The 26030-nt window shown below is 46.3% G+C and overlaps 3 protein-coding genes across 6 annotated transcripts in view; 1 reads left to right on the top strand and 2 right to left on the bottom strand.

Moving 5' to 3' along the window:
* DROSHA (drosha ribonuclease III) overlaps positions 1 to 379 on the bottom strand; it is an 83313-nt gene extending 82934 nt beyond the window's left edge. For all 3 annotated transcript variants that reach the window (XM_053397087.1, XM_053397089.1, XM_053397088.1), the window contains exon 1: positions 262 to 379. The gene's annotated coding sequence lies outside the window, so the exon portion shown is untranslated. The remainder of the gene's footprint in view (positions 1 to 261) is intronic.
* Positions 380 to 426: 47 nt separating this feature from the next.
* C7H5orf22 (chromosome 7 C5orf22 homolog) lies at positions 427 to 13785 on the top strand. 2 transcript variants are annotated; one of them, XM_053397091.1, is made up of 9 exons: positions 428 to 891; positions 2107 to 2252; positions 2635 to 2784; positions 3670 to 4114; positions 6693 to 6755; positions 7887 to 8008; positions 9627 to 9693; positions 10540 to 10679; positions 12810 to 13785. In XM_053397091.1, exons 1-9 carry the CDS (start codon positions 784 to 786, stop codon positions 12949 to 12951), a joined length of 1383 nt encoding a protein of 460 aa, XP_053253066.1. In that variant the 5' UTR covers positions 428 to 783; the 3' UTR covers positions 12952 to 13785. The 2 variants fall into 2 exon arrangements, with proteins under 2 accessions (XP_053253067.1, XP_053253066.1); XM_053397092.1 differs by lacking the exon at positions 6693 to 6755 and having other exon boundaries at positions 427 to 891.
* Positions 13786 to 16814: 3029 nt separating this feature from the next.
* LOC128417871 (N-acetyllactosaminide beta-1,6-N-acetylglucosaminyl-transferase-like) lies at positions 16815 to 24178 on the bottom strand. Its single transcript, XM_053397093.1, has 3 exons — positions 22720 to 24178; positions 20840 to 20926; positions 16815 to 19320 (listed from the first exon to the last, which is right to left on the bottom strand). The coding sequence occupies exons 1-3, from the start codon at positions 23666 to 23668 to the stop codon at positions 19130 to 19132; spliced, it is 1227 nt and encodes a 408-aa protein (XP_053253068.1). The 5' UTR covers positions 23669 to 24178; the 3' UTR covers positions 16815 to 19129.
* Between the last annotated feature and the right edge of the window lie 1852 nt (positions 24179 to 26030).

Genomic DNA, 26030 nt, shown 5'->3' with positions numbered 1-26030 from the left:
CTTTCCGAGCAGAAAGCAGGTAGACCGCAGCCGAGATCCGAGAGCACCGCATATCCATCAGGGGCGCAGCCAGGGTTTTTGTTGGGGGTGGGGGAAGGTGCTGGCCTTTTGTTGCGCGGGGAAGGTAGAACCTCCGTTAGCTATGTATTTTTATTGACTTTTGTTGATTTAGGGGAGCTGCCTCGCCCTGCCACCGCCCCCCATTTGACTCCGCCCCTGATATGCATGTGTCTTCTTTGCAAACAAAAGCCTGAGACTTACCTGGCAATAGTCGCTTCCTCGCTCCAAGACTTCAGGCACCGGCTGAGCAGCCCAGATCTAGACGGGTGGGGGAAATTGTGGGAAACCACGCGCACCGGAAGAGAAAAGTTAAGAGGAGGAGCAAAAGCAAAGCCGGAAAGGCAGTTTCGCAGAGATGCCTGCTGGCGACTAGGGGGGGAAACTCGGCTGGTTGGGGACGCGGTGGGTGGTCCTGTGCACGGGCTGGCGAGAGCATCCCGGAGATTTTTCCCGGCCGGCCAATGTTCTCGCTATCGGGGTTGCTTGCGACGCCGGTGGACTCTGCTCCTCCTCCCTTTCCCGCCATGCTCGCGCGTGTCACGTCGAGATGTGTCCCCCCCGCCCCGCGCGCGCGTTCTCCCTCTCGCTTTGGAACGCCGCGGTCGCCGGAGTTCGGCCTTTGGAACGTCGCGCCTGCCGGAGTTCGGAGGCCCGAACGTTGCGAAAGTCTCCGCGTTCGCTTTCGGAATCCTGCGCGCCTGAACGTTCGGTGCCGCTCAAGCAATGAGCAGCGACGGCGGGGCTGCGGAGCGCGGCGGCGGCTGCGGGACCGCCGGACTCCTCCGTGCGTACGCGGCGCTGCCTGTCTGGGTGGTGGAGGATCATCACGAGGTAAACGGTCAGCGGGCGAAAGGGGAAATCCGATGCGTAGCTTTCACTGCTGATGGTGCGATCTGAAGAGGCGCGCTTGATCGAGGAGAGTCAAGGGAGCTCCCCCCTCCCAGCCGCGCCTCCGAAAAATCAGTAACAAAATACATAGCAAACAGGTTCTGATCCCCCCAACAAAAACATTGGCTACACCTATGCGTCCTGCGGGTGGCGCTGTGGGTTAAACCACAGAGTCTAGGACTTGCCGATCAGAAGGTCGGCGGTTCGAATCCCCACAACGGAGTGGGCTCCCGTTGCTCGGACCCAGCTCCTGCCAACCTAGCAGTTTGAAAGCACGTCAAAGTGCAAGTAGATAAATAGGTACTGCTCCGGTGGGAAGGTAAACGGTGTTTCCGTGCGCTGCTCTGGTTCGCCAGAAGCGGCTTAGTTATGCTGGCCACATGACCCGGAAGCTGTACACCGGCTCCCTTGGCCAATAAAGCGAGATGAGCGCCGCAACCCCAGAGTCAATCATGACTGGACCTAACAGTCAGGGGTCCCTTTACCTTTACGCGTCCCGCGTATAAGTTTTTGGTCCATCCGCTATCTGTACTGACAGGCAAGCTCTACGTGGAGACAATCCTGCGTGCCTGGGGTTGAACAATGCTTCATGCAGTGCACATGCTTCACTATGGAGTCCATAGAATCACAGGATGGTAGAGTTGGAAGGGACCACGAGGGTCATGGAGTCCAGCTCGCTGCAGTGCAGAAAATCTCAACACACGGGCCCCCATCCAGTATGAAACCATATCTGACCCTGCTTAGCTTTGTAAATGTGTTAGCGGTTCTATTGCAGAGACTATCCCCATAGGGCCCTTTCTGCCCCTGTGGCAATCCTAAGCATTAGGTCCATTGGTACTCGTCGACAGGTCTGGTGCTGGGGCAACCCAGTCAGATGGGTGGCATGTAAATAATAAAATTATTGTGGTGGTTATTACTGCAATGCCAGCCTTACCTAGAAATAAGAGCTGTTAAACTTGTGGAAAATGCCATTTGAGTAACCTTGTGGTTGCGATAAAGGCAAATGAGTTAGCCACAAGTTCCAGCTATCCTTTTTTTAAAAAAGAAAGCCAAATAGAATTTTCTGCATGCTTGCTGATCTACAACGTCTGGGTGTCTTGCAAAACTCTGTACCCCAGTCTTGTTTTCCTGCAGACGCTTCTCTTCCTGTTGTTCCAGGTTCTTCCTTTCATCTACCGAGCCATCGGTTCGAAGCATCTTCCTGCCAGTGACATCTGCTTTGTCCATTTGGATTCTCATCCAGACCTCCTTATACCGGTGAACATGCCTGCGGATACAGTGTTCAATAAAGAATCTCTGTTCAGGTAGGATCGCACAATCCATCTCCTTGAGGAGATGCGGTTTTCATTTTGCATGGGAGCTGGGGTGTTGTTGAGCTTCTTTCTGAACTTTGGGGTGCTTCGTCTTGGTGGGGCAGGAAATAGAACATGAGAACAAGCTCACCCAGTGAGCATGGCGGCTGAGAGAGGAGGAGAAGGGAAGTCATTGGATATTTTAAAGTTTGGAAAATGTTTATTTTGAAATACAAAATTGAAAGCTTAATAAAAATTATATAAAAAGGAAGCATTCTAAGTAATGTTCACTTCTTAACACAGGCTGTGTCTCACCTTTATTACAACGGCATTTGTACTCAACCTTTTCAAAGAGCAGCAGCTTTCTCAATCCATCTTTCTCCCCCTCTTACAGTGAGCTAAGCATTGAAAACTGGATTATGCCTGCCGTCTATGCTGGGCACTTTTCACACGTCCTGTGGCTGCACCCGCCTTGGGCTCAGCAAATTGAAGAAGGCACCCATCGTTTCTTAGTAGGTAAAGACACCTCCACAACGACCATAAGGTAACTATTGCCGGTGCCTCTCTAAAGCTGTGTTAGATACAGAGGCTGCTGTTATGTGGTTCCATCTTAACGGTCTCGCGTTAGAGCCAGTGACAGGCAGATCCGCACTCTGATTTGGTTGCAAGAAGTTTGGAAGTCAGGGAGTTGGGAGCTGGCTGGGGGCTGACTGAGTTTCATGGGGCAGTGCCCCATTTGCCCCACCAGATCAGCCTCCACTGCTGGTATGGAATTATAGAATTATTATAGAATTGGCAGGGATGCGGGAATCTCTGCATGCGGTCTCCCATCCAATTTGAAAGCATACCGGACCCTGCTTAGCTTTGCAAATGTGCCAGCAGTTTATTGCTGTGCCATTGGGAGGGTTATGCATGGAAATAATTTCATTCTCTTGGGCACATTCCAGACCCGTTTGGCTACTTTTTATTATTATTGTTTCACTTGTTTATTGAATTCCATTTATGAATTGCTTCCTATGAAACATCTTGAAGCAATTTCACAGTACAGTGGTACCTCGGGTTACGTACGCTTCAGGTTACATACGCTTCAGGTTACATACGCTTCAGGTTACAGACTCCGCTAACCCAGAAATAGTGCTTCAGGTTAAGAACTTTGCTTCAGGATGAGAACAGAAATCGTGCTCCTGCGGCGTGGCGGCAGCAGGAGGCCCCATTAGCTAAAGTGGTGCTTCAGGTTAAGAACAGTTTCAGGTTAAGTACGGACCTCCGGAACGAGTTAAGTACTTAACCCGAGGTACCACTGTATTTTGGCTACTTTGGGAGAGGGAACGCTAGCGTACGTGAGGCCCCCTCAGTCTGTTCCAGCAAAGTATTTTTTGCATTCTTGCATCCTCATCCTTGCTAAGAATCACTGTCGTCGCTATTCCAGGGTTACTTGCCCAGACGATTACTTCCTTTCCGACGGTCTGTACGTCCCTGCCGGCCAGCTAGAAGGCGAGAAGTCTTTGCAGCTCAGTGTCTGCCTTGTGGATCCGTCGGAAGCCGCCGGCACCCGGGAGGAAAGCCGAGCTGTGCCTTCTGCTAAGAAGCTCAAGTTGAGTGGGGGCAATGCAGCAAACACCTCAGCAGCCTCTTCGTCAAAGGACGTTCCTCCCCTCGCCCACAGCTGCGCAGGCAAAGAGGCTGGGGGATTCGAAAACAGAACCCCTGTGCGGGAGACAACAGACAGCCTCTGGGGTCGAAAGGATGGCCACCCAGTGCCAGAGCTCCTTGAACACATCCTCCAAGCGATACAGAAGGGCTCTGCTTATGTTCTCGATATTGACTTGGATTTCTTTTCCGTCAAGAACCCTTTCAAAGAAATGTACACGCAGGTAAAACTACCAGACTGCAGCCTGTGGTCAGTTAACCTTGTTAAAACGATGGAGGAAATACCTTTAAAAGCACCCGGTGTTCAATTATGGTTCCCTCTTATTTTTGCTGGGACGCAGGTGGCGCTGTGGGTTAAACCACAGAGCCTAGGACTTGCCAATCAGATCAGAAGGTCGGCGGTTCGAATCCCTGCGACGGGGTGAGCTCCCGTTGTTCGGTCCCTGCTCCTGCCAACCTAGCAGTTTAAAAGCACGTCAGAGTGCAAGTAGATAAATAGGTACCACTCTGGTGGGAAGGTAAAAGGCATTTCTCTGGTTTACCAGAAGCAGCTTAGTCATGCTGGCCACATGACACGGAAGCTGTACGCTGGCTCCCTCAGCCAATGAAGCGAGATGAGCGCCGCAGCCCCAGAGTCGGCCACGACTGGACCTAATGGTCAGGGGCCCCTTTACCTTTACCTTATTTTTGCTGCTCAGGTGCCACTAATTGTGGGGGCAAAGCAGTACGCAAGAGGGGCAGGTTGGCAAACTCTGGGAAAGTCCTGAACATCAGCAGAAGGGGGAGGGGAAAGGTAACCCCCAAAACACCCTCCTGGAGTGTGTTCGGGGGTCAAGGCGGACCTGACCGCCGAGGGGGCAACAGTAGAGTATTTTGGATGGGCTTTGTTTGCAGGTCTTCCTCCGCCTTCGCCAGTACAGGGGGCGGGCAAGTTACCTCTTTCTTCCAGGAGAAAGAGACATCCCACTCACCCGCTCCGCCCCCCCCCCAAAAAAGATGGAGGGGTCCTTGCAGATGGAGCCTGACAGGTTCCATTCGCAGGGCTTCCTCTAGTGAAATGGAGTCCCCCAATCGCTTCTGGCTTGCGGGATGGGGGCTCCTTTAAACTTATCTGTTCAGGGGTCCGCAGATGCCTGCCCCTCAACAGATACATAGGGCTTGCTCTGATGGGGGCGGTCAGGAGAGAGAGCTGCAACAGTTTCTCCCCACGCCCCAGGGGTTGGGCCAAGGCAGCTTACTTCAACATTGTGCTGTATCGCCAGATTGCGAGGTTCAGCTGGTGATGCATTGCGACTTCAAAAGCCGAAAGTCACCCAACCCTTGTCTCTTGCTTCTCGGCTCCTCTCCTCAGCCATCATGGTGCCTTGGTTCTCGAACTTAATCCTTTCCGGGAGTCCGTTTGACTCCTGATACTGTTCAAAAACCAAGGCGCAGCTTCCGATTGGCTGCAGGAGCTTCCTGCACTCAAGCGGAAGCTGCGTCGGACGTTTGGCTTCCGAAAAACGTTCACAAACCAGAGCACTTGCTTCCAGGTTTGCGGCGTTTGGGAGCCAAAATGTTCGAGTCGCAAGGCGTTCGAGAATCAAAGTACGACTATATATACCACATTTTTTTGCTCTATAAGACTCACTTTTTCCCTCCTAAAAAGTAAGGGGAAATGTGTGTGCGTCTTATGGAGCGAGTGCAGGCTGTGTAGCTATCCCAGAAGCCAGAACAGCAAGAGGGATCGCGGCTTTCACTGCACAGCGATCCCTCTTGCTGTTCTGGCTTCTGAGATTCAGAATTTTTTTTTTCTTGTTTTCCTCCTCCAAAAACTAGGTGCGTCTTATGGTCTGGTGCGTCTTATAGAGCGAAAAATGCGGTAATTTAGAACCTAGAGTGGGTGGGGTTAAAGCTAAGGACAGTGGGATGGTCTGGATGAGACCAAAAGATGCTTCCCTCCCTCACAGTTTACAGTCTTGTAACAATTTCTGCACTGCAGGGAGTTGGACGAGATCCTCCTCAGGCTCGCTTCCAACTCATGATTCAATGAATGCTTAGATAGGACTCCTGGGAAAAGGTAAAGGACCCCTGGACGGTTAAGTCCAGTCAAATTTGACTATGGGGTGCAGCACTCATCTCGCTTTTCAGGCTGAGTGAGCCAGCGTTTGTCCGCGGACAGCTTTCCGGGTTATGTGACTAGCATGACTAAACCACTTTTGGTACAATGGGACACCGTGACGGAAACCAGAGTGCACGGAAATGCCGTTTACCTTCCCACCACAACCATACCTACTTATCTACTTGCACCAGCATGCTTTTGAACTGCTAGGTTGGCAGGAGCTGGGACAGAGCAACGAGAGCTTACTCTGTCGCGGGGATTCGAACCGCCGACCTTCTGATTGGCAAGCCCGAGAGGCTCGGTGGTTTAAGCCACAGCTCCTGGAAAAGCATGGGTGAACTGGCAGGCGAAATACAGCCAGAAAGAAAAACAAGCAGAAAAGAGATAATGTTGTTTGAAAGGCTAGATCTCATCTCATTTGTACCATATGTAGAGATTTGTAGCAGCAGCCGCTTAAAGAAATCATTAGTGGCACGCTGTCTTAATATTCGCTTCATATCTGGGAAGCAGACGTTAGCCAAAAGAATTTCACTTGCTTGATTGTTGTGCTTTTTCTTCGGGACGTAGAAATGTTTAAGGGGTGAAAGGAAGGTGCTAAAGGCAAAACCGCTCTTCACATTACAGCAATAACAGCAGAATGGTGCTATGAATAACCTCCCCGCTCTTGTTTCCCCACCTTTTTCCTTTCCTTTTTTAAATAGGAGGAGTACAAGATCTTACAAGAATTGTACAGTTTTAAGAAGCCTAACAGCAACTTGTCAGAGGTATGGGCCAGCGATAGCTCAGTGGGTACAGACTTTGAATCCCAGGGTCGTGGGTTTGAGCAAGATTCCTACATTGCAGTTGGTTGGACTAAATCAGCCTTTCTCAACCTGTGGGTTGAACTACAACTCCCATCACCCCAGCTAGCAAGGCCAGAGCTCAGGGATGATGGGAGTTGTAGTCCAACAACGTCTGGGGACCCACAGGTTGAGAACCACTGGACTAAATGAATCTCATGTTCCCTTCCAGTTCTATCATTCTGTGATTCTATGTATGGTTCCATCCAATGCATTCAAGGAGGAGGAGGGGTGAAAGGCCGTTTGTATCGTTTTACCTCAGTTTATAAGCTACGTGTTTGGGAAGGGAGAGAGACAGGAGGGGAAATTACTTGGCAAACTCGGACTGCGATTATGCCAAGCTGACGGCTGTGAAACGTTTTCCTCGCAAAATGTTTATTCAGTTTTCACACAGTTTTGCCGCGGTCGTGAGTTTAATCTGCCAAAGTCCGTTTGCCAAGGGGAAACAGATAAAGAGGCGCCATTTTAATTCCCACATGCGCAAGGCAATTTCTCTCCCGAAATGCTTTGGATTTTGAGGCATTTTTATTTATTTGTGTAAGGTTTATGTTCAATCGGGTAGTCGTTTGTTTGAGGGCATTCCCGTTTCAGGAGCATTTATAGGCCACTCGCGGCCTCGCCCCTCGATAATTTTCCGTATTTTTCGCTCTATAAGACACACCAGACCACAAGACGCACTTAGTTTTTGGAGGAGGGAAACAAGAAAAAAAAAATTCTGAATCCCAGAAGCCAGAACAGCAAGAGGGATTGCTGCGCAGTGAAAGCAGCAATCCCTCTTGCTGTTCTGGCTTCTGGGATAGCTGCACAGACTGCATTCGCTCCATAAGACGCACACACATTTCCCCTTCCTTTTTAGGAGGGAAAAAGTGAGTCTTATAGAGCAAAAAATACGGTAATTTTTTATTTAATTTTCAATCTCCGCACCAGGGAAGCCAGTTATCACCCCTGGCAGGTGGTTGGTAACTAGGGGAGTAATCCTACACATAAGAAGGTGGCAGAAAGCAAGCCAGCATAAATTTACACCAGATCCAAACAAGGTTACACTTTGCTTTAAAGGAGGACTTGCTAGACTGTGTCGAGAATCGCGTCCACCAGCTGGAAGACCTCGAAGCAGCTTTTGCTGACCTGTGCGACGATGACACGGAGGAGAACCTGCAGAGATGGGCTTCAAGTCCTGGGTAAGGGATCTTGAGCCGCAGCTAAGAGAGTCGCTTCCTTTTGGGTTGGCAGATGAATGGAGAGGGTTAAATAAGAACTTTTTAAAGCCGCCAGGGCTCCCCCAGTCGCAGATCAGAGTTAAAAGATGAGTTGCCAGTCTGAAAGAGGCTCAAAGGGCAGTCTGTCCACAAAACATGATAGCTGCCTAGTGGGATAAGTTGCTAGGACACAACTTGAATAGCCATTCCATTTCTACCCCATCTTTTCAGCCAGTCCCGCAAGTCGGCTCACACAGTGAGCAAGGCCCGACAAGTAATGGGGCTTACTTCTGAGTAGGCACAGGGTTGGTGTTCTGCTGGCAGGTTGGGGGAGAATGACTGAGAGGCATTCATTTCCAGAATCAACACGAACGGAAAGAAAAGTCAAGAGTTTTGTCTGGTCGTTGAGTCTATTATAGTGGGCACTAGCTGGGGGAACTTATCTTTGGACGTGCACAGTTCCTACAAGAAACACATAGAGGTGGTTTGAACCAGTTTTGCTTTTCTGTTCTTACTGGCAACATGTAGGGCACAGAGACTCTTACATGGGCTTTAAGCTCCCTTTTACTCTTTTGGAATGGAGTAAATATATATCAGGCCTGTCCAACTGGTTAATCTCGTTCTACCAGTCAATCGCAGGCTGTCCATGGTTGGTCCTGGTGATCTTGAGCGATTGACCACCCCCAAAGGGGGGGAGGAAGCTCAACAACTCTGTTCTCTCCCCCTAAAAAAAAAAGCTCAACAACCTCAACAACTCTTGTCAATCCAATGGGTAGATCATTTTGTAGTGGGAGTCGATTGCAGTCTCTTGTTAGTTGGACATCCCTGTTATATATTATAACTTATGCATTTTATGACCAGCTTATACAACTACTTGGCTGAGATTTATCTCTTCCAGGAGTGTTCTTATTGCCTCTTGTGTGCCACCGATCCCTAATTCGCTTCCAAGATAGGGAGCTGTGTTACTCTGCTGGTTCTGGGCTGTTTTAAAGCAACTGCAAGCAAACATGTTGCTGGACCCAGTGATTTATGATACGGAGATCATAAAGCCTTCAGCATGGCGCACCCCACAAAATCTGCTCCAGAGGGAACCCCAAACCTCCAGAGCTGATCTTTCAGGTGCACCTCGGGAGGTTGGGCTAGAGAGGAAGAGGAAGTTTCATTGCACGCAAAGAAGGCGGGAGAGCAGGAAACTTAATCTTGGAGTCGTGAGTTTGAGTCCCACATTGGGCAAAAGATTCCTGCATTGCAGGGGGTTGAACCTGGACTTGACATTCTTGGAGAATGCAGTGCTTTTTCGGTGGAAGTAGTTCACATATTCAGCTGCAAGACGTCAGTGGGCGCAGCATACAATATGTGCAATTCTAAACAACAATTTTGCACCCACTTAAATTACATTATTGTGCTTGAGTGATTTTTGTGTGTGTGCTGTTGCCTGGTTCTTGACACAGATATATGGGTGAATTCAGCAATAGTTATCCCAGATTCTGGGGGTGGAAATACCCCTCAAATCTAACAACCCTCATTTGCATAATGGCTCATTCTTAGTCTCGTTCATAACATTTGCAGAATATGATGCATGTGTGTTTTGTTATCACAGGATGAAACTTCTAGTCCAGCTTGTGCATAGTTTGAAAAATCGAATGGAAACTCCTGATTATGAAATGGTAAGTCTGTTTTATCAAATTTCAGGGCTGTACTTTGGGCCCATGGAACCAGATAGGGGCCACAACCTGAAAATCTTATCTCAGCTTTTTTGTTTTTATTATTGTTGTTGTTGTTGTTGTTAATATCCCTCCCATCTGGCTGGGCTTCCCCAGACACTCTGGGCAGCTTCCAACAAAATATTAAAATACAGTAATGCATCAAACATTAAAAGCTTCCCTAAACAGGGCTGCCTTCAGATGTCTTCTAAAAGTCTGGTAGTAGTTGTTCTCTTTGACATCTGGTGGGAGGGCGTTCCACAGGGAGGGCACCACTACCGAGAAGGCCCTCTGCCTGGTTCCCTGTAACTTTGGCTTCTCGCAGTGAAGGAACTGCCAGAAGGCCCTTGGCGCTGGACCTCAGTGTCTGGGTAGAACGATGAGAGTAGAGACACTCCATCAGATATACTGGACCGAGGCCATTTCGAGCTTTAAAGGTCAGCACCAACACTTTGAATTGTGTTTCATTCATTCATTTATTGCATTTTTACCCCACCCTTTTCTCCGCAATGTGCTCAAGGTGGCATATACAGTTCTTCTCCTTATTTTACCTCACACACCAACCCTTCGAGGTAGGTTAAACTAAAAGGCAGCGACTGGCCCAGTGAGCTTTGTGGCCAAGTTGGGATTTGAACCCTAGTCTCCCAGATCCTAGTCCGACACGCTAACCACTGTACCACACTGGCTGGGCATGCGGCCCCTTTGCCCGAATTAGCAAACCAAGTCTTCCGTTTGCGTTGGTATCAGAACTAGTGCCACAGGCCAGCTCAGAGAACTGCGCCGAGCCACTTTGTGCAATCCACCTTTCAGGTCCACCAGGCTGGGCTCACGTGCGATTACTCCGAACTTCCTCACCACGTCAGCACGGAGCAAGAAATTGAGAGTCTGGTGCAGGCCGTCGAACGTCTCTTGAGGAACTTGCCGAAGCCCACACTTGTGACAATAGCCCGGTAAGATACGGTGGGGGTGCTGTTTGGCCCAGATCCTGTTAACTCTCGCCCACCAGAGTAGTTTGCTCTTAGAATATTAGTTTGCTATTAGTCCTTTCATACTGCATCACGGTGTGGTATGCAGGTTTGACATCATCTGATAGGAAATGCCTACAGAGGGTGGTGAATACAGCACAAGATATTATGGGCTGTCCCGTGAATCCGCTGAATGTAATAGCGGAAGAACGTTGCCTCAGGAGAGTGAGGAAAATTCTCAGGGATGATTCACACCCTGGCCAGCACTTTCTTGATCTCCTGCCCTCAGGCAGAAGATATAGAAGCATGATTAGTCGCACCAACAGGGTAAAGAACAGCTTCTATCCGTGGGCTGTTAGGCTGCTGAATGAAAAGATAACAACAGGGCAACTGACTTTCAGGTTTGGTGGGTGTACGTCAGTAAATGAGGGGAATTAAGACTAAGAGAGCTGAGTGGGGGGTGCTCATGTAATCTCACTATACACAAGTTGTACAAGGGACAATAAAGTATTTCAATTCAATTTCAAAGAATGTCAGGTCCCATAATTGTCAAGCTTCGGGGAATCTGATCCCTCCCACAGTAGCACCCAAGAAGCGGAGAAACAATAAAAGTCCTTACCACATACCGTATTTTTTGCTCTATAAGACGCACCAGACCACAAGACGCACCTAGTTTTTGGAGGAGGAAAACAAGAAAAAAATAAATCTGAATCTCAGAAGCCAGAACAGCAAGAGGGATCGCTGCGCAGTGAAAGCAGCAATCCCTCTTGCTGTTCTGGCTTCTGGGATAGCTGCACAGCCTGCATTCGCTCCATAAGACGCACACACATTTCCCCTTACTTTTTTGGGAGGGAAAAAGTGAGTCTTATAGAGCAAAAGATACGGTAAATTTGTTAGCATTCACAGAGAGGGACGAAGGAAGTTCGACTTCCCTAAATAATGGTGGTTGCTCTGAGTAAAGCCCCTCCATCTCTTCTATTCTGTGTCATCCCTGCATCGGCTAAGCTGAGCTTTCTTCCTCTGAGCTTTCTGCTCTATCTCCTTCAACGCCCGCCTGTTTCTGGGAGAGAGGGGGTCAGGAATGCTTTCCAAAGACACTGAGTCTTTTCAACTGTCTCCCCTGCTGCTGCTTGATGCTTCTCTCCCAATATTTCCCAGCTTCTCCCCTCTGCCGCCTCTGACCTATGTCCTTCTGCAAACCACTCTTCTAAATCTATACAGTGGTACTTCGGGTTACATATGCTTCAGGTTACAGACACTTCAGGTTACAGATTCCGCTAACCCAGAAATAGTACCTCGGATTAAGAACTTTGCTTCAGGATGAGAACAGAAATTGTGCTCCGGCGGCGCGGCAGCAGCAGGAGGCCCCATTAGCTAAAGTGGTGCTTCAGGTTAAGAACAGTTTCAGGTTAAGAACGGACCTCCGGAAAGAATTAAGTACGTAACCCGAGGTACCACTGTACTGTCCTCCTCAGGAGGGTTCAGGAGTAGGGGGGCAGTCCCCACCATTCCTCCTCAGTCCAGCCCCTAATAATAATAATAATAATAATAATAATAATAATAATAATAACAACAATAATAATTTATTTATAGCCCGCCTTCCCCAGCAGAAGCCGGGCTCAGAGCAGCTAACAGCAGTAAAAATAGCACAGTTTACATAAAATCACAATCAATTAATTGAAATACATTCTCAAATCAATTCATTCTAAAACCAATTCAGAATCAAATTAATGGCAACCATTGGGCTAGAGTTCTATGAGGATTACAGAAGGAGGGGGTCAGACTGTGCCTTGTCCAAAGGCCTGGTGGAACAGCTCTGTCTTGCAGGCCCTGCGGAAAGATGTCAAGTCCCGCAGGGCCCTAGTCTCTTGCAATGGTTGTTGGTTCCCAAAAGTGCAATCCTACTGCATTTCTGCCCAGAAGTATGGGCCACAGAGTTCACTGGGGTGCATGCCTAGAAAAGCATGTGTTGAGGTTATGGTCCAAGTCACCTTGGGGAGCAAGGAGCGTTCGTGCGAGCGTTGAAATTCTGACTTGGAAAAGAGACTGATGAGAATGGGATGATTAAACGACAAAATTGTGCCATGCAATCCCTCCTTCTTCTTTTTTTTACAGATCTAGTTTGGATGACTACTGCCCCGCAGAACAAGTTCAGCTCATCCAAGAAAAGGTCTTGAATGTTCTGCACCTGGCGTACGGCAACCTGGAAGTTCATTTAGAGTACTTGGAAAATCCCTGTCCCGCTGGAACAGCATGATCGTTTGAGGCAAAAACAACCGAAATAGTTTCTCTCTCTGCGCCATGGGATCCGTTTGGAAGGAGACAAAGGATTTCTTGTGAGGTTGGGTTGCGCTTGTGATAATCTCCACGCAGATCGTTTTGTTTTTTTTCCTCAACGCAATTTTCTGCTGCTATCGATTCTCGCGTTGACGCCTTTTGGGTTTGCCTAGAAGAAAAATGACTGGGAAATGGCTCTTCCTATATTCCTGTAGGAGTCTCTCTGGACTGAGCCAGCCTAGCGTTTGAAGAAGAGATTTTGCTTTAACATAGTTGAATTCATTTCTCCAGTCAGTTGTAACGGAAAATACTGCTTCAAGATAAATTGCCGTTTGCTTGGAAGCGGTGACCATCCTGGCTGTGTGCTTTTGTTCCCATTAGAATAACTTAACATAGTTTCATATTTCTGTCCCACGCTTTTTCAAAGGATCTTGACGTGGCCTTCAAGAGGAGGTCCTGTTTTACTCTGCGCACAACAGCCCTGTGGTGTAGGTTAGGCTGAAATAATATATTGTCAGAGGACACCCAGTGGAACAGGAATTAAATCCAAATGTCACCCAATGTCTTAAGAGTAACATCCCATCCTCTTTGCCACACTGACACATTCAAGTTTTTTAGCATCTATATTTTCTGGAACCCTAAGCATTCATGCTAGGAGGCAAGGCTTTATACCTAAATATTTTGAGGGCAGGTTGCAAAGTGTGGCAGTAAACTGCTATTTGTGGCAAAAATGTGTGGTTTTATTTTAGAAGTGTAAAAGATGCCAACGGGTAAGTGCCTCTTACTTACATTATAGAATATTTTTTAAAAAGAAGTTGCTACTCCTGTGTCTTTAATTTATTTGTTTACCGCATTTTATAGGCTGCCCAGTAATATTCTCAGGATGGCTTACAGTATCAACAAAAAGTTAGAACTACAAAAAAAGAACCCAATAATAACACTGAAGTTTTAATTTTTTAAAAACAGGTAAATAAAAAGCCAAGCTGCTGCTCTCTCAGTCTAACAGGCAGATAAGGCGCATTGGCATCTTTTTTTGATGTCAAAATGACTCCAGATTAAGCGCCAGTTGTTGCTGCTGCTTTTGTCCCGCTTCTGCAACTGCTAGATTATATTTCTTGGAGAGAGTGATTCTTTCCCGAGCATTCAATAATAATAATAATTTATTATTTAAAGCCCACCCATCTGGCTGGGTTTCCCCAGCCACTCTGGGTGGCTTCCAGCAAAAGATTAAAAATACATGAAAATTTTAAAAATACATGAAAAATACAAAATCCATCATCTTTGGGTCCAAAGATTCTCCAATTGTCAGAGACAGAGAGATTGAGCAGGTGCATTAAGATGGGTGTTCAGTGTTTATCATGAAGCTTGGAAGAACTCAAAAGCACTTTGTCATCTCTGTAATCAAGGTGTGGTTATGGATATGTAGTCTTCTCATAAAGAAGGACCTCCAATGATGGTTGCAGTGTTTGGGTTGGTTCATAAGGGGAGAGGTGATCCTTGAGGTTTTGCAGTCCTAAGCCAGATTGGCTCTGGTTCTCCGTGGTTTCAAATGAGAATCTTTCCCAGCCTTGGCTGGAGGCTGAATTTGACGATTTCTCTTGGAAATCACGTACTGTACCTCTGAACCCTTCCTTTGCATGCAAGTCTGGAGGCAGACATCAGGGACTTGCCCACAAAATACTAGTTGTGGCAATACCTGTTTCAGGAGATCAGTCTGTCTTGAGGTCACTTTCCCCCTATGTTAAAAAGAAAATCAGGCACAAGTATTATTCGCGTACGGCGCTGAGGCTACTCCCTATCCCTGCTTAGTTGGAAATAGGAGGGAAAATTCTTCTTTTAAAAAACAAACAAACAGTGATGGTCCTGGAGCATTATAATTTCAGAATGATGGAATTGCAATTCTTTATCGGTTCAGCAGGTGGGGTGCTTTACACAGGTTATCGATTTGCACCATCTCTTGGGGAGCGATGAGGTGCTTTGAGAAAGCACCTTTATAATTGCCTTATGTTCTGATTTAAAAGAGATTTGTAAGAACTACGCTGCAAAAGAAAGGAACAATCGTCTCCCTCCATTTAGAACACACAAGCTGCGCAAGAACATGGCCCACCGCACATGTACATTGCAGACTGTTGATTGCTTGCTAAATATACTTGCCTTCTTTTCTTCTGGGGAACTGGGGGAAAAACAGGTTGTGTTGGCAGACACTTGGGTGAGAGTGTGCATCTGTTTTACTTGGAAATCCAAGTTTTGGCAAGTTAGGAGGCTGGCAAATGACATGTTCACTTTTGCCTTGAAGCTATTTGTTGGTTAAAAACTTGGGAAACAAATAAAAATTATTTGACATCCATTTACCGGGATTTCAAAGGTGGAATTGACATCCGGGGGGAATCTCCAAAAGGTGGCGCTTTTTTGTCCTGGATCTCAGGCAAATCAATCGGAAAATTGTGGGTTTTTTGGTGGTTTTTTGAAATATGGCAACCCGAGGAGTCCATATTTCTTGCAGAATCTCTGGGAGTGATTGCTTAACGTTTTATTTTTGCAGCCACAGTTTGCAATGTATATCAAAAGTAAAGAAGAGATGGACTTTACCTGCAGCATTTCCCATATGCATTGATTAAAACCTTAATAGACTACCTTTCAGCCCCATATAAAGGGCCTCTCAGATTGTCAGTGACGGTGATTTTGTGATTTTTAAAATAGCTAGGCTGTTAAGCCCAGCGATTCGCTATAGCCCTTGTCAGGCATTCAGTATGCACAAATAATGAAACAAAAAACAAAAATTGGTTGAAGAAGATGCAGGCTGCTGGCACCCTGCCATACATACAAACGGAAAAGCTATTTTCTCGCCTTTGGATGGATGTGTAGAATTTGGGGGGTTCCAGAATTGGAAAAGGGGAAATTGTTCCAACCACAGAACTAAGACAATGGCCCGGTTTACACTTAAGATTAAGCCAAGCAATGGGGAGGAGCTCATGGCTTACTAGTCATCTAAACCTAGGCTTGTCGTTTGCTTTGCTCCAGGCCAAACAACCCCCAAACCGTAAAGGATTCCCTTGTGGGAAAACCCTGTGTAGCTGACAAAACTTGCAGGTCCCATTTGCAGGAAACAAATTTTACCTGCATGAGGTTTCTTTGTTGCCAATTATTTTTGATTTCCCATGATTTCTAACAAATGGTCATGAAATTAATACAAATGGAAAAGCTGACTTCCCACCCACCCCCAGATGCCCCCTCTATTTTCCTCCTTTTGTTGTTGTTGTTTAGTCATGTCCGACTCCTCGTGACCCCATGGACCAGAGCACGCCAGGCACTCCTGTCTTCCACTGCCTCCCGCAGTTTGGTCAGACTGGTAGCTTCGAGAACACTGTCCAACCATCTCGTCCTCTGTTGTCCCCTTCTCCTTGTCCCCTCCATCTTACCCAACATCAGGGTCTTTTCCAGGGAGTCTTCTCTTCTCATGAGGCGGCCAAAGTATTGGAGCCTCAGCTTCAGGATCTGTCCTTCCAGTGAGCACTCAGGGCTGATTTCCTTCAGAATGGATAGGTTTGATCTTCTTGCAGTCCATGGGACTCTCAAGAGTCTCCTCCAGCACCATAATTCAAAAGCATCAATTCTTCGGCGATCAGCCTTCGTTATGGTCCAGCTCTCACTAGAATAGCTTTTCCAACCATCATTTCTAAATATATTCATCCCTTCTCCCTACACATCCCCTGTTCAGTTGCCAATTTCTGCTAAGAGGATTCTGTTGTGCAAACCTTTTGTTGTTTGGGCTGTTGGAGCGGAAGGCACCTAGAGTTGCACCGTAGCATGATGTGCATAAATCAGCATATTTACAGCCCGGAGAGAAGCACAACCACCTTTTTATTCATCACGCCAAGCTGTGGTTAAAGTAAGGGTGGGAAACCTCTGACATTACAGATGTTGTTCGGCTACAACTCCCATCATCATTGGCCATACTGGTGATAAGTGATGGGCTGATTGACAAGTCGGTAAACGTAACATTAAACCAGCTCGCTCAGGTTTTACGTGTGAGATTTGCACCCACTTATTCCAAAGAATGAAAGATAAGTACCATATATCTTTGCTGAAAATAAACCACATGTCAACATTAGTGGGAACATGCCTCATTTAATTCAGTCAACTTTTCCACCTTCTGTTGAGTTCATGGTTAGGTTTGTAGTGGTTGTTTTGTTGCTTATTCAGTGATGGATTATGAAACAACAAGCACAAGAGTAATAAAATTTGGGCTTTGTGTTCAGTAGATGTTTGTATTCTGTGTTGTTGTTTTCTCTTTAAAGGAAAAACAGGCGTCTCAACATTGGTAGATTTCGTAGTACAGAAAGCTTGCACAACCTACGAACAAAGATGACCTATTACAAAATCAGAAAAATAATACAAACCTTTTAAATTTTTGGCATAGACATATTGTTTTTATCACCTAGGATACTAACTCATCCGGTGTTTTATTCCTTTATAGGAGCTCAGCATTACACCTAACTTTGCAGTTGTCTTTCTCCGGCAGACCAATACAAACTTGATTGCTGTTAAGGGCACAGCTGCAGATCTGGTTGAAAAGCTGGTACCCTTAGTACAAATTCTGATACCCTCAATACAGTTCTAAAGTAAAGGGAAACGATTCAGTTTCTTTTAGTTTTATTTTAAGAAAACAAATTATTTATTTACTATTGAATTGTTACAAAAAAATTACAATGAATATCTGCAAATCTGTTTGTTTTTGTAAGAAAAAATACTCTTCCACTTTAAAGTACAACACTTAACAGACCAAAACTGAAACACAGGCAACATGTTTAACAGCAAGGGCCTACACATGGAAATGAGTCACGAAACGGAGGGCTGCGTTAAATGTCCATAATTCATTGACATACCAGTTCAAGCTCCTATTTAGCAGACCCATTTTCATGCTTATGGTAGATGCCAAGAAAGAACTGGCTGACATTTCTGCACGGATGAAACCTTTCTGTATAAAATTTCAGTCTCCATTTTAAAAAAAAAAAAATGGTAAAACAGGGAAAGAAGAAAATGCCACTTTTTAATTTTTCTCCTCTGGACTGTTAGCAAATATTACAGGGATAGTCAACATGGTGCCCACTAGCTATTCTGCAGTGCAGCTCCTATCAGCCCTAGCTAGCATGTCCAACGTTCAGCGATGATGGAAATTTTAGGGCAACAACATCTGAATTGCACCTTGTTGGCTACCCCTGACATACGGCCATCACCTTTTCAAACCATCTGAGGTGAATGAAGATTTAGATGGTGCACAGAAATAATAATAATAATAATTATTATTATTATGGTGCACAGAAATATGGAAATGATTTGCCGTTAATCAGCATAAGCAGTTCCTCTAAAGAAACTGGTTCAGTTGCACCTGAAAAACTATCTCTTTTTTTAAAAAAAACAACCTTATGTGCGAAGATCTTCTCTTTGTTTTCAAGAGAAATTTGGTTTTTTTGCAGTTTACGTTTTGCTCTTTTGCGCTGATTTTGAGCTCCCACATTACCTGTGGGGCGCACGTGAGGCTCCCATTATAAAAAAGGGAAATGGATACTCATGTACATTATAAAAAAAGGGGGGAGGATACTCATGGAGTTTTTTCTTTCCGTGGGAGATAACAGAGGAATCCTGGTAGCCCGTATATCTGAATATCGGGCCTTGATCTCACTTCAGAAACAGGTACAATATTTGTGCGCAGACACAAGTCCTCCAGCAAATAACAAGGCCCCTTAGTAAATCTTGTATCGATATGTAGTCAGTTTTAATCCAGTCGTCTAGACTACCACTTAGTGAAACCTGACTTGCAACAATGATCAAAGTCTAATTCAACCAGCTTGAAATATGAATTCACCGTCTTTCTTCCTGTTGGTCAAAACGACTTCCCAAAGTATTAACAAATGATACCCGAGTTCTTTGGTGGGTGGGAGAAATGGATAGTAACTCTGTTCCAAAACAGGATGCAAAATCCTAAAAATAATCAAGTATATCAAATAGCAAAAAATATCAAGCAATATATCGATTGCCCCGAATTTTGACATAGTGAGATGATGTTCAAGATTGGAACATGCATGGCTTCAAGCTAAACTGGCTCTTCCAGGATGCTGGCTCTGTTCATCGTCTTAAAGTAAACCATATCCATTCCCCTAGAGGTACCAACTTGGTTCCACAGGTATTTCACTCTCTTTCAGTGCCCTCTCCCGAACGGCCAGTTCCAGGCATTCCACAGTAGGTGGATATGTTTCAAGTTCAACTTTGTTAGCAAACAGTTGTGTACCGGATAGCAGCCACTCAAGGTCTCCAGTTCCATAGACACAAATGTCTCTTTTATAGTGACCTGTCAAGAGATAAAAGTACTTTCATCGGAAATAAAGAAGGTCATATAAAGAAGTAATTAGAGAAAAGAATGAAGAGTGCAAAGTCAACTTAATGGGGAAATCGTATTAAATGTGATGTAAATTGGTATTGATTAAAAAATTTGTAAAACTAATAAAAATGATTTGGCACACATTATTTGTATACCATTGGGTTTTTAAAGGTGGAATTGATGTCTGGTGGCTAAAAGAAGCTCAACAATTTTGGGGTCTTCCTAAAAAAACCTTTTTGGGAGTCTTGGTTGTGGCAAACCTATAACACTACAATATGGCAACCCTTATTATGTGGGAATTAAACTCAAGCAGAGTTTTGCAGACGACCTGAATTGACTGCACAAATTAACTGCCTGCTAAAGTTTTAAAAAACGAATAACTTTTACTCAGCGGACTTGCAGTTGCAGACTAAATATATGATGCAGGTAGGTGAATTAGGGGTGATTTAAGGGGTTTCCTAAAAATGTTGGCGTCTTCCTAAAAACATCTCAACAGCTTTCGTGGTGTCCTGGTTTTTACTTTTTGAAATATGGGTTTGACCACTCCTTTCAGAAGCAGCATTTTTCTTCATGAAAATACGTCATCAGATCACTTCTACCACAAGGCTTGGCTAATTACTATCTTTATAATATAAGATGCAGCTCACTACCTTCTTTACTTACATTGACTTGTGAGTTCTCCAAGCCACTAAGGTTGTAATTCTCAAGACCCCGACTGTGAAACATTATTCCATGAAAGTCAATGAAAAAAGTATGGCAGCCAAAAAGTGAATGCAGAGTAACACTGTACATATATTCCCCCTTTCATGCAGGAATTGTTTGTATGCACTTTAGTGCACAAATTTGGGTGCAAATTTGGTGTAATCTGCAAGTTCATAACCTTGAACAATCATGCAAAAGGAGCCCCATTCAGCTTTCTCTCTGCATTTAATAATAACAATAATTTCTACCGCGCCCATCCGACTGGGTCTCCCTAGCTACTCTGGGCAGATTCCAACAGAAGGTTAAAAATACATTAAAACATCAGTTATTAAAACCTTCCCTAAAGAGGGCTGCCTTCAGCTGTCTTCTAAATGTCAGATACTTGTTTATTTCCTTGACATCTGATGGGAGGGCGTTCCACAGGACGGGTGCCACTACCGAGAAGGCCCTCTGCCTGGTTCCCTGTAATTTTCGCTTCTTGCAATGAGGGAACCGCCAGAAGGCCCTCGGCTGGAAGCGTGGTCATTCTCCAGATAGATATTAATAATACCCAGCTGATCATTTTTGGAACTGCGCATTGCCCAGGAAAGAAACAGGAGGGTGTCAGTGCTAGTGTTTCTGAGCCTAGGCACTGCAAGTTCTAAAATGCCACAAGTTTGTTTCCGAACCTCTTTGAAGCCTTCATTAAACTGAAGGGTGTAACAGCCCAGCATAGACAGAGGTCCTGGAATACAAGAAGGGTCCGCTCTCAGTGCTAGACAGCAGAATGCCAAAACTGTGCATTTACCGTAACATTTCCCAACAGTTCCGTTGATCCATTTGATAGCTCTCAAGCCGCCCTCTCGTGTAGCATTTGGCATGGAGCCAGGGACGTCTGTTATTTGGAGAGAGTGCAAAACCAAAAGATGAGCCTTGTGAGGGCACAGCAGTTAATCTTAAAAGTGCCAGATGGTCTCTTGAAAACATGGACATTTCGTCATGCTTTGGGAGTTCTTATTTATCTCAGTTTCTCCCAAGGTAATTGGGATTTCATTTGAAATCCTTCCGTTTTGTCTGCATCATCTTGAGGGGGGGGAGAGAAACAAACCTGTTTAATAAATATTATAAAAATTATTTTCCTAAATTCCCAGTGTACAAGCAAACCCTCTAAGTGCCCCTATTTTCCAGGGATGGTCCTGGATTTACAGAAGCTGTCCTGATTTACGATTTGATCCCAGAATGTCCCGCTTTTCCTTAGGAAGTTCCTATTTTCATCAAAGAAATGTTGGTGGATATGGTAGGTAGAGAAAATACTGGGTAGTGTCTAATTATTAAAATTAAATTATTATTATGGGTTATTATTAGTAAAATTATTATTATGGGTTAGGATGTCCCCATTTGCATCGGAGAAATGTTGGAGGGTATGTACAAGCAGTTTCTGTTTTGTCCTAATGACTTGTGAATCCAGCTGTTAAACAAACAGAAACATCCCTGTAAGAGAATGACCCGGAAAGAAATACCATCTCTGGCCATCGTGCATGTATGTTTGAGGGATGATGCCCCAAGTCCCTTCCAATTCTTGGCCCCCTTTTCTGTTATATAAGAGGAGTTTACTGAACTAGTCAGACCAGGCTCTTTGTAAGATAGTGGCCTTAGCTGGCACTTAAGTGTCCTCATCAACATCCCCAAGGAGTGAGCCAGGTTGCCAGAATGAGAAATAAGCAAGGGTGTCCCCTGAGCAAGTGGATGGGCCTTGGCTCCCACTCCCTTAGCTGTCCAGAAGACAGAACAACAGGAGTGTGTAGCATGCAAGCTCTGGTCAAAACAGGCTGAAAAGCAGGAGGCACAAGGTTGTTTGTGGCAGCCATGGAGCGTTGACCAACTGGAGCCAGGATGTGGTGAAGGCATCTGTGATGGCCTGGGACTCGGACTCGGAGGCTGAACCTGAGGAATCCCAGCGTGCACAGGATTCCCCGCCTCCAGAACCAGCTGAGCCAGGGCTGGGGCTTGAGCCTGAAGGGTCCTCACCTGTGCTGGATCCTGAGGTGCAGGCACCAGCTGAGTCTGCTCTGGCTCCTGAGGTGATGGAGGACCCATTGCCTGCAGGTGCTCCACTCTCAGCCCCGTCAGAGGAAGCTGAGGTTGCCTCTGGGTCTAGTAATCCTCCAGCCTCTCCTGAGCTGTAGAGGCTCAAGGCAGAGAGACGGAGAGAACTAAGTTCCCGCAGGAGGAGTGCTCGCCTCCAGGCCAGGAGAGGCGAGTCACCTGTGGACTGGGGCTGCCCTATGCCTCGGGGCAGATAAAAGCCAGCCAGCCCCAGTCCCAAGTTGCGGGAGCAACATTGTTGGTATCCAGTTCCTGCCTGCTCCCTGTCCTGCCGGAGCGCCTGACCTCACCCAACTCCCTGCCTTGGATCCAGCTTCAGCTTTGACGGACTGCCTCCATACTGCACCCTCGACCTCGGACTGGACTTGGACCCCGCCTCACGGTTAACCCACGGGACCAGCACAGCATCACTTGAAAGGATGCAGGAATATGCAGCTGTCCCATACGGGGATCAAACCTGCAACCTTGGCATGACCAGTACCACACTCTAACTAATTCAGCTCCTTGAGAACCTGTGCAATTTTAGATCCGACAACAAACCCCAGCCAACAAAATCAGAACCGGCTGGATGTTGCTACGTACCTGGTATCCTATTGAGTGTCGTCCAGTATTGTTCGTCTGGACTAAAGGTGTCCTGGGACCATTCTAGCAAATTGAGGGCCCGTTCATCGGAGAAAATAAACTCCACAAAGGGCCTTGTTAGGGCAACGTATGAAGAGCCACGGTAAAGAGTCAGATTGTGGGGCACTTCTGATTTCAAATACATGGTGCTTAGCATTTGAATTGGATATTCTCCGTCGTGATCTCCAAGACATGGTTTGAAAGAATATTTGGTCCTCACGGTATAAGGATCTACAAGGGGAACGCCAGGTGTGATGTTTTTCCCGTTAAACTTTTTCAGCTTCCGGACAATTTCCTTGTTGGTTTTCAAGGGGAAGTCTTGGCCACAGAGGTTGAGGAGATACTTCCACTGAACCGTGGACCTCAGGAGGTCCTTCATGCAGTTCAGGTCAGCCTGGAGCCTGGTTATCCCCGTGTAAATGACCACCTCCGCTTTGGACACGAGGAAGGCGTTGGGAAAGCAATCGACTAGCTTCTTCACATCTTGCTGGTATCTGTCAGGTGCCTTCTTATCCACGTGGATGCAGTAAACGTTGTGGGGCACGTAAATGGCTCGGAAGACCCGTTCAAAGGTACCAAATTCTTTGTGGATGGTGATGGCGTACGCTATGGGGAAGCCGGCTTCCTCCGCAGACAGGGTTTTCGTGAGGTAGTGACTGCTGGCCACGTAATCTTTGCAGGAAAACGACTTCCTGAAAGAGGTGTGGAAGTGTTTCCCCCAGATAAACGCTCTGTCCTGCTCTGCCAGAGACCTGCAATGATCCCGGAGGAAATCACCTTCCCGAGATTTCTGCGTCTGCCGCCGTTGTTGTTTAGAGAGAAGGGGACGCTGGCGATCCAGAACAAGCAGAACTGCCAAGCCGCTCAGGGAAAGAACGGCAGAGATGCAACAAGCCTTCCGAAAGAGCATCGTCTCTTGGAAAATGATTGCTGCTTTTGTCGCAGCGAACGCCAGTGGAAGGTGCTCCCCCTGTGGCCCTCAGTTGTTAATTTGGCAACGTGCTTCTTCTGCCCTGCATCGTTTTGTTTCTGTACACCGTCCCAAGATGGCAGGGTAGCTTTTGCCTCAGCTGGCTGCTAAGCAAGCAGCTCTACTTGCCTATCCGCAGGGATCCGAGCTGAACACACCATTGATCCGAGCTGAGCACACCATCGGCCACAAAGGCTGGAGGGAGAGCCTGGAATCCTCCTCTATTCTTCAGTTCTTCCCCCAAAGTTCAGTGGCTCCACCTCACCCGTGAAAGGGCACTGTGCTCCTGCGTTATGGGACAAAAAGGAACACAAACCAATATGAAGTCTTGAAAATGTGATACTCCAGTAGGAAGGAGATGGGGTGGGTCAGAGAGTAGCATGAAGAAGCAATGGGGTTCCTCTGAAGCAAGGGTGTTGGAAGAAAAGCTTCTGGAGCAATTCCTTACTTCATTTTCTTTTGGAGGGGTAGGGGGCAGAGAGAAAATACTCCCGTGGCAAAAAAAGAAGAAATAGGAAGAATTTGCATGGAGAAGCCTGGAGAAGAGGAGGTTAAGGGGTGATATGATAGCCATGTTCAAATATATAAAAGGATGTCACATAGAGGAGGGAGAAAGGTTGTTTTCTGCTGCTCCAGAGAAGCGGACACGGAGCAATGGATCCAAACTACAAGAAAGAAGATTCCACCTAAACATTAGGAAGAACTTCCTGACAGTAAGAGCTGTTCGACAGTGGAATTTGCTGCCAAGGAGTGTGGTGGAGTCTCCTTCTTTGGAGGTCTTTAAGCAGAGGCTTGACAACCATATGTCAGGAGTGCTCTGATGGTGTTTCCTGCTTGGCAGGGGGTTGGACTCGATGGCCCTTGTGGTCTCTTCCAACTCTATGATTCTATGCATGTTAGAACAAAGATTGGCAAAACAAGGATGGGTGCTGTGTCTTAAAATATTTTGGTGCTGACCTTTAAAGCCCTAAACGGCCTCGGTCCTGTATACCTGAAGGAGCGTCTCCACCCCCATCCTTCAGCCCGGACACTGAGATCCAGCGCCGAGGGCCTTCTGGCGGTTCCCTCATTGCGAGAAGAGAAGTTACAGGGAACCAGGCAGAGGGCCTTCTCGGTAGTGGTGCCCGCCCTGTGGAACGCGCTCCCATCAGATGTCAAGGAAATAAGCAACTATCCTATTTTTAAAAGACATCTGAAAGCAGCCCTGTTTAGGGAAGTTTTTAATATTTAATGCTGTATTGTTTTTAACCCTTGATTGGGAGCCGCCCAGAGTGCCCGGGGAAAATCCTGGCTCAGAAATGGAAACTGCAGGAACTTCCAACATTGGAAGAACGGAGGAGTAAGATGGTGGAATATGTAGAGTTAGCAAAGCTGACGGGGAAGATCCAGAATCAGCGCGACAAACTGTTTCAAAAGGACTGGAGCAAATTTATATTATATATGAAAGAACACTGTAAACATCTGAAAACGTTTGTAGGTTTGAGTTGAAATGTTTCTTAATGAGAATATAAGGAACTGACTTACATTTAATGAGGGGAAATATAAAAATAAGAGAGAAAGTAAAAAGTGGTGATAGAAATGCTAAGAAAAATGTAATTATGTATGGAAGTCAGAAAGAGGGGCGGGGGGAGGTCGATGCTCTGTCAGAGCAATGCTTAGATTTATTGAATTATGTGTTGAAACTGTGATTATGATAAAACTGAAAATGTAATAAAAACTATTATTATTTTAAAAAATGAAAAGGATAACTTATCAATGTTCCACATCAATTCTAAGTTCCTTTGGGCTTCAGAAAATAAAATAATACTCCAGTGAGATGTGGAAAGATACAACACAGGACAGGGTGGAATACCTCAGGCTGGAGTTTGGGGGGGGGGTGTAATGGAACCGTTAAGGCCTCTGTATCTTCCACCCCAAGCATTGACCTCTTCTCAGGGCCACATCTGTCACTGGGGCCTATCCTGCGCTCAACTCCCCCCCCCCCTCCGTCGAGTGAAACATATATTTTGAACTGTGATCCTGCTTCTTACTTGCTTTTCACGGAGAAACGGGGAGGAGGGGATACCTCTGCCTTTCTCAGGGCTGCACGGCTTAATGTGCACAGGGGAAGATTTGCATCCATTGCTCTGCCCTTAATAAATCCACCCACATGGGACCACGTCCACCTCTCTCCTGCAACAGCAGCAGCCACCAAGACCTCACTGGAAGGCTGCACACAAGGAAATGCAGTTTGGTGGGCTGAAGAAGATTATCACTGGTCCAGGACTAGAACTTTTAAAGAAGTGGGGGAAAGGGGGCGCTT

Source organism: Podarcis raffonei, chromosome 7 (assembly GCF_027172205.1).
Source record: "Podarcis raffonei isolate rPodRaf1 chromosome 7, rPodRaf1.pri, whole genome shotgun sequence".
Taxonomy (NCBI): Eukaryota; Metazoa; Chordata; class Lepidosauria; order Squamata; family Lacertidae; genus Podarcis; species Podarcis raffonei.
The sequence above is the reverse complement of the archived record's forward strand: the minus strand, read 5'-3'. Positions and strand labels throughout refer to the sequence as shown.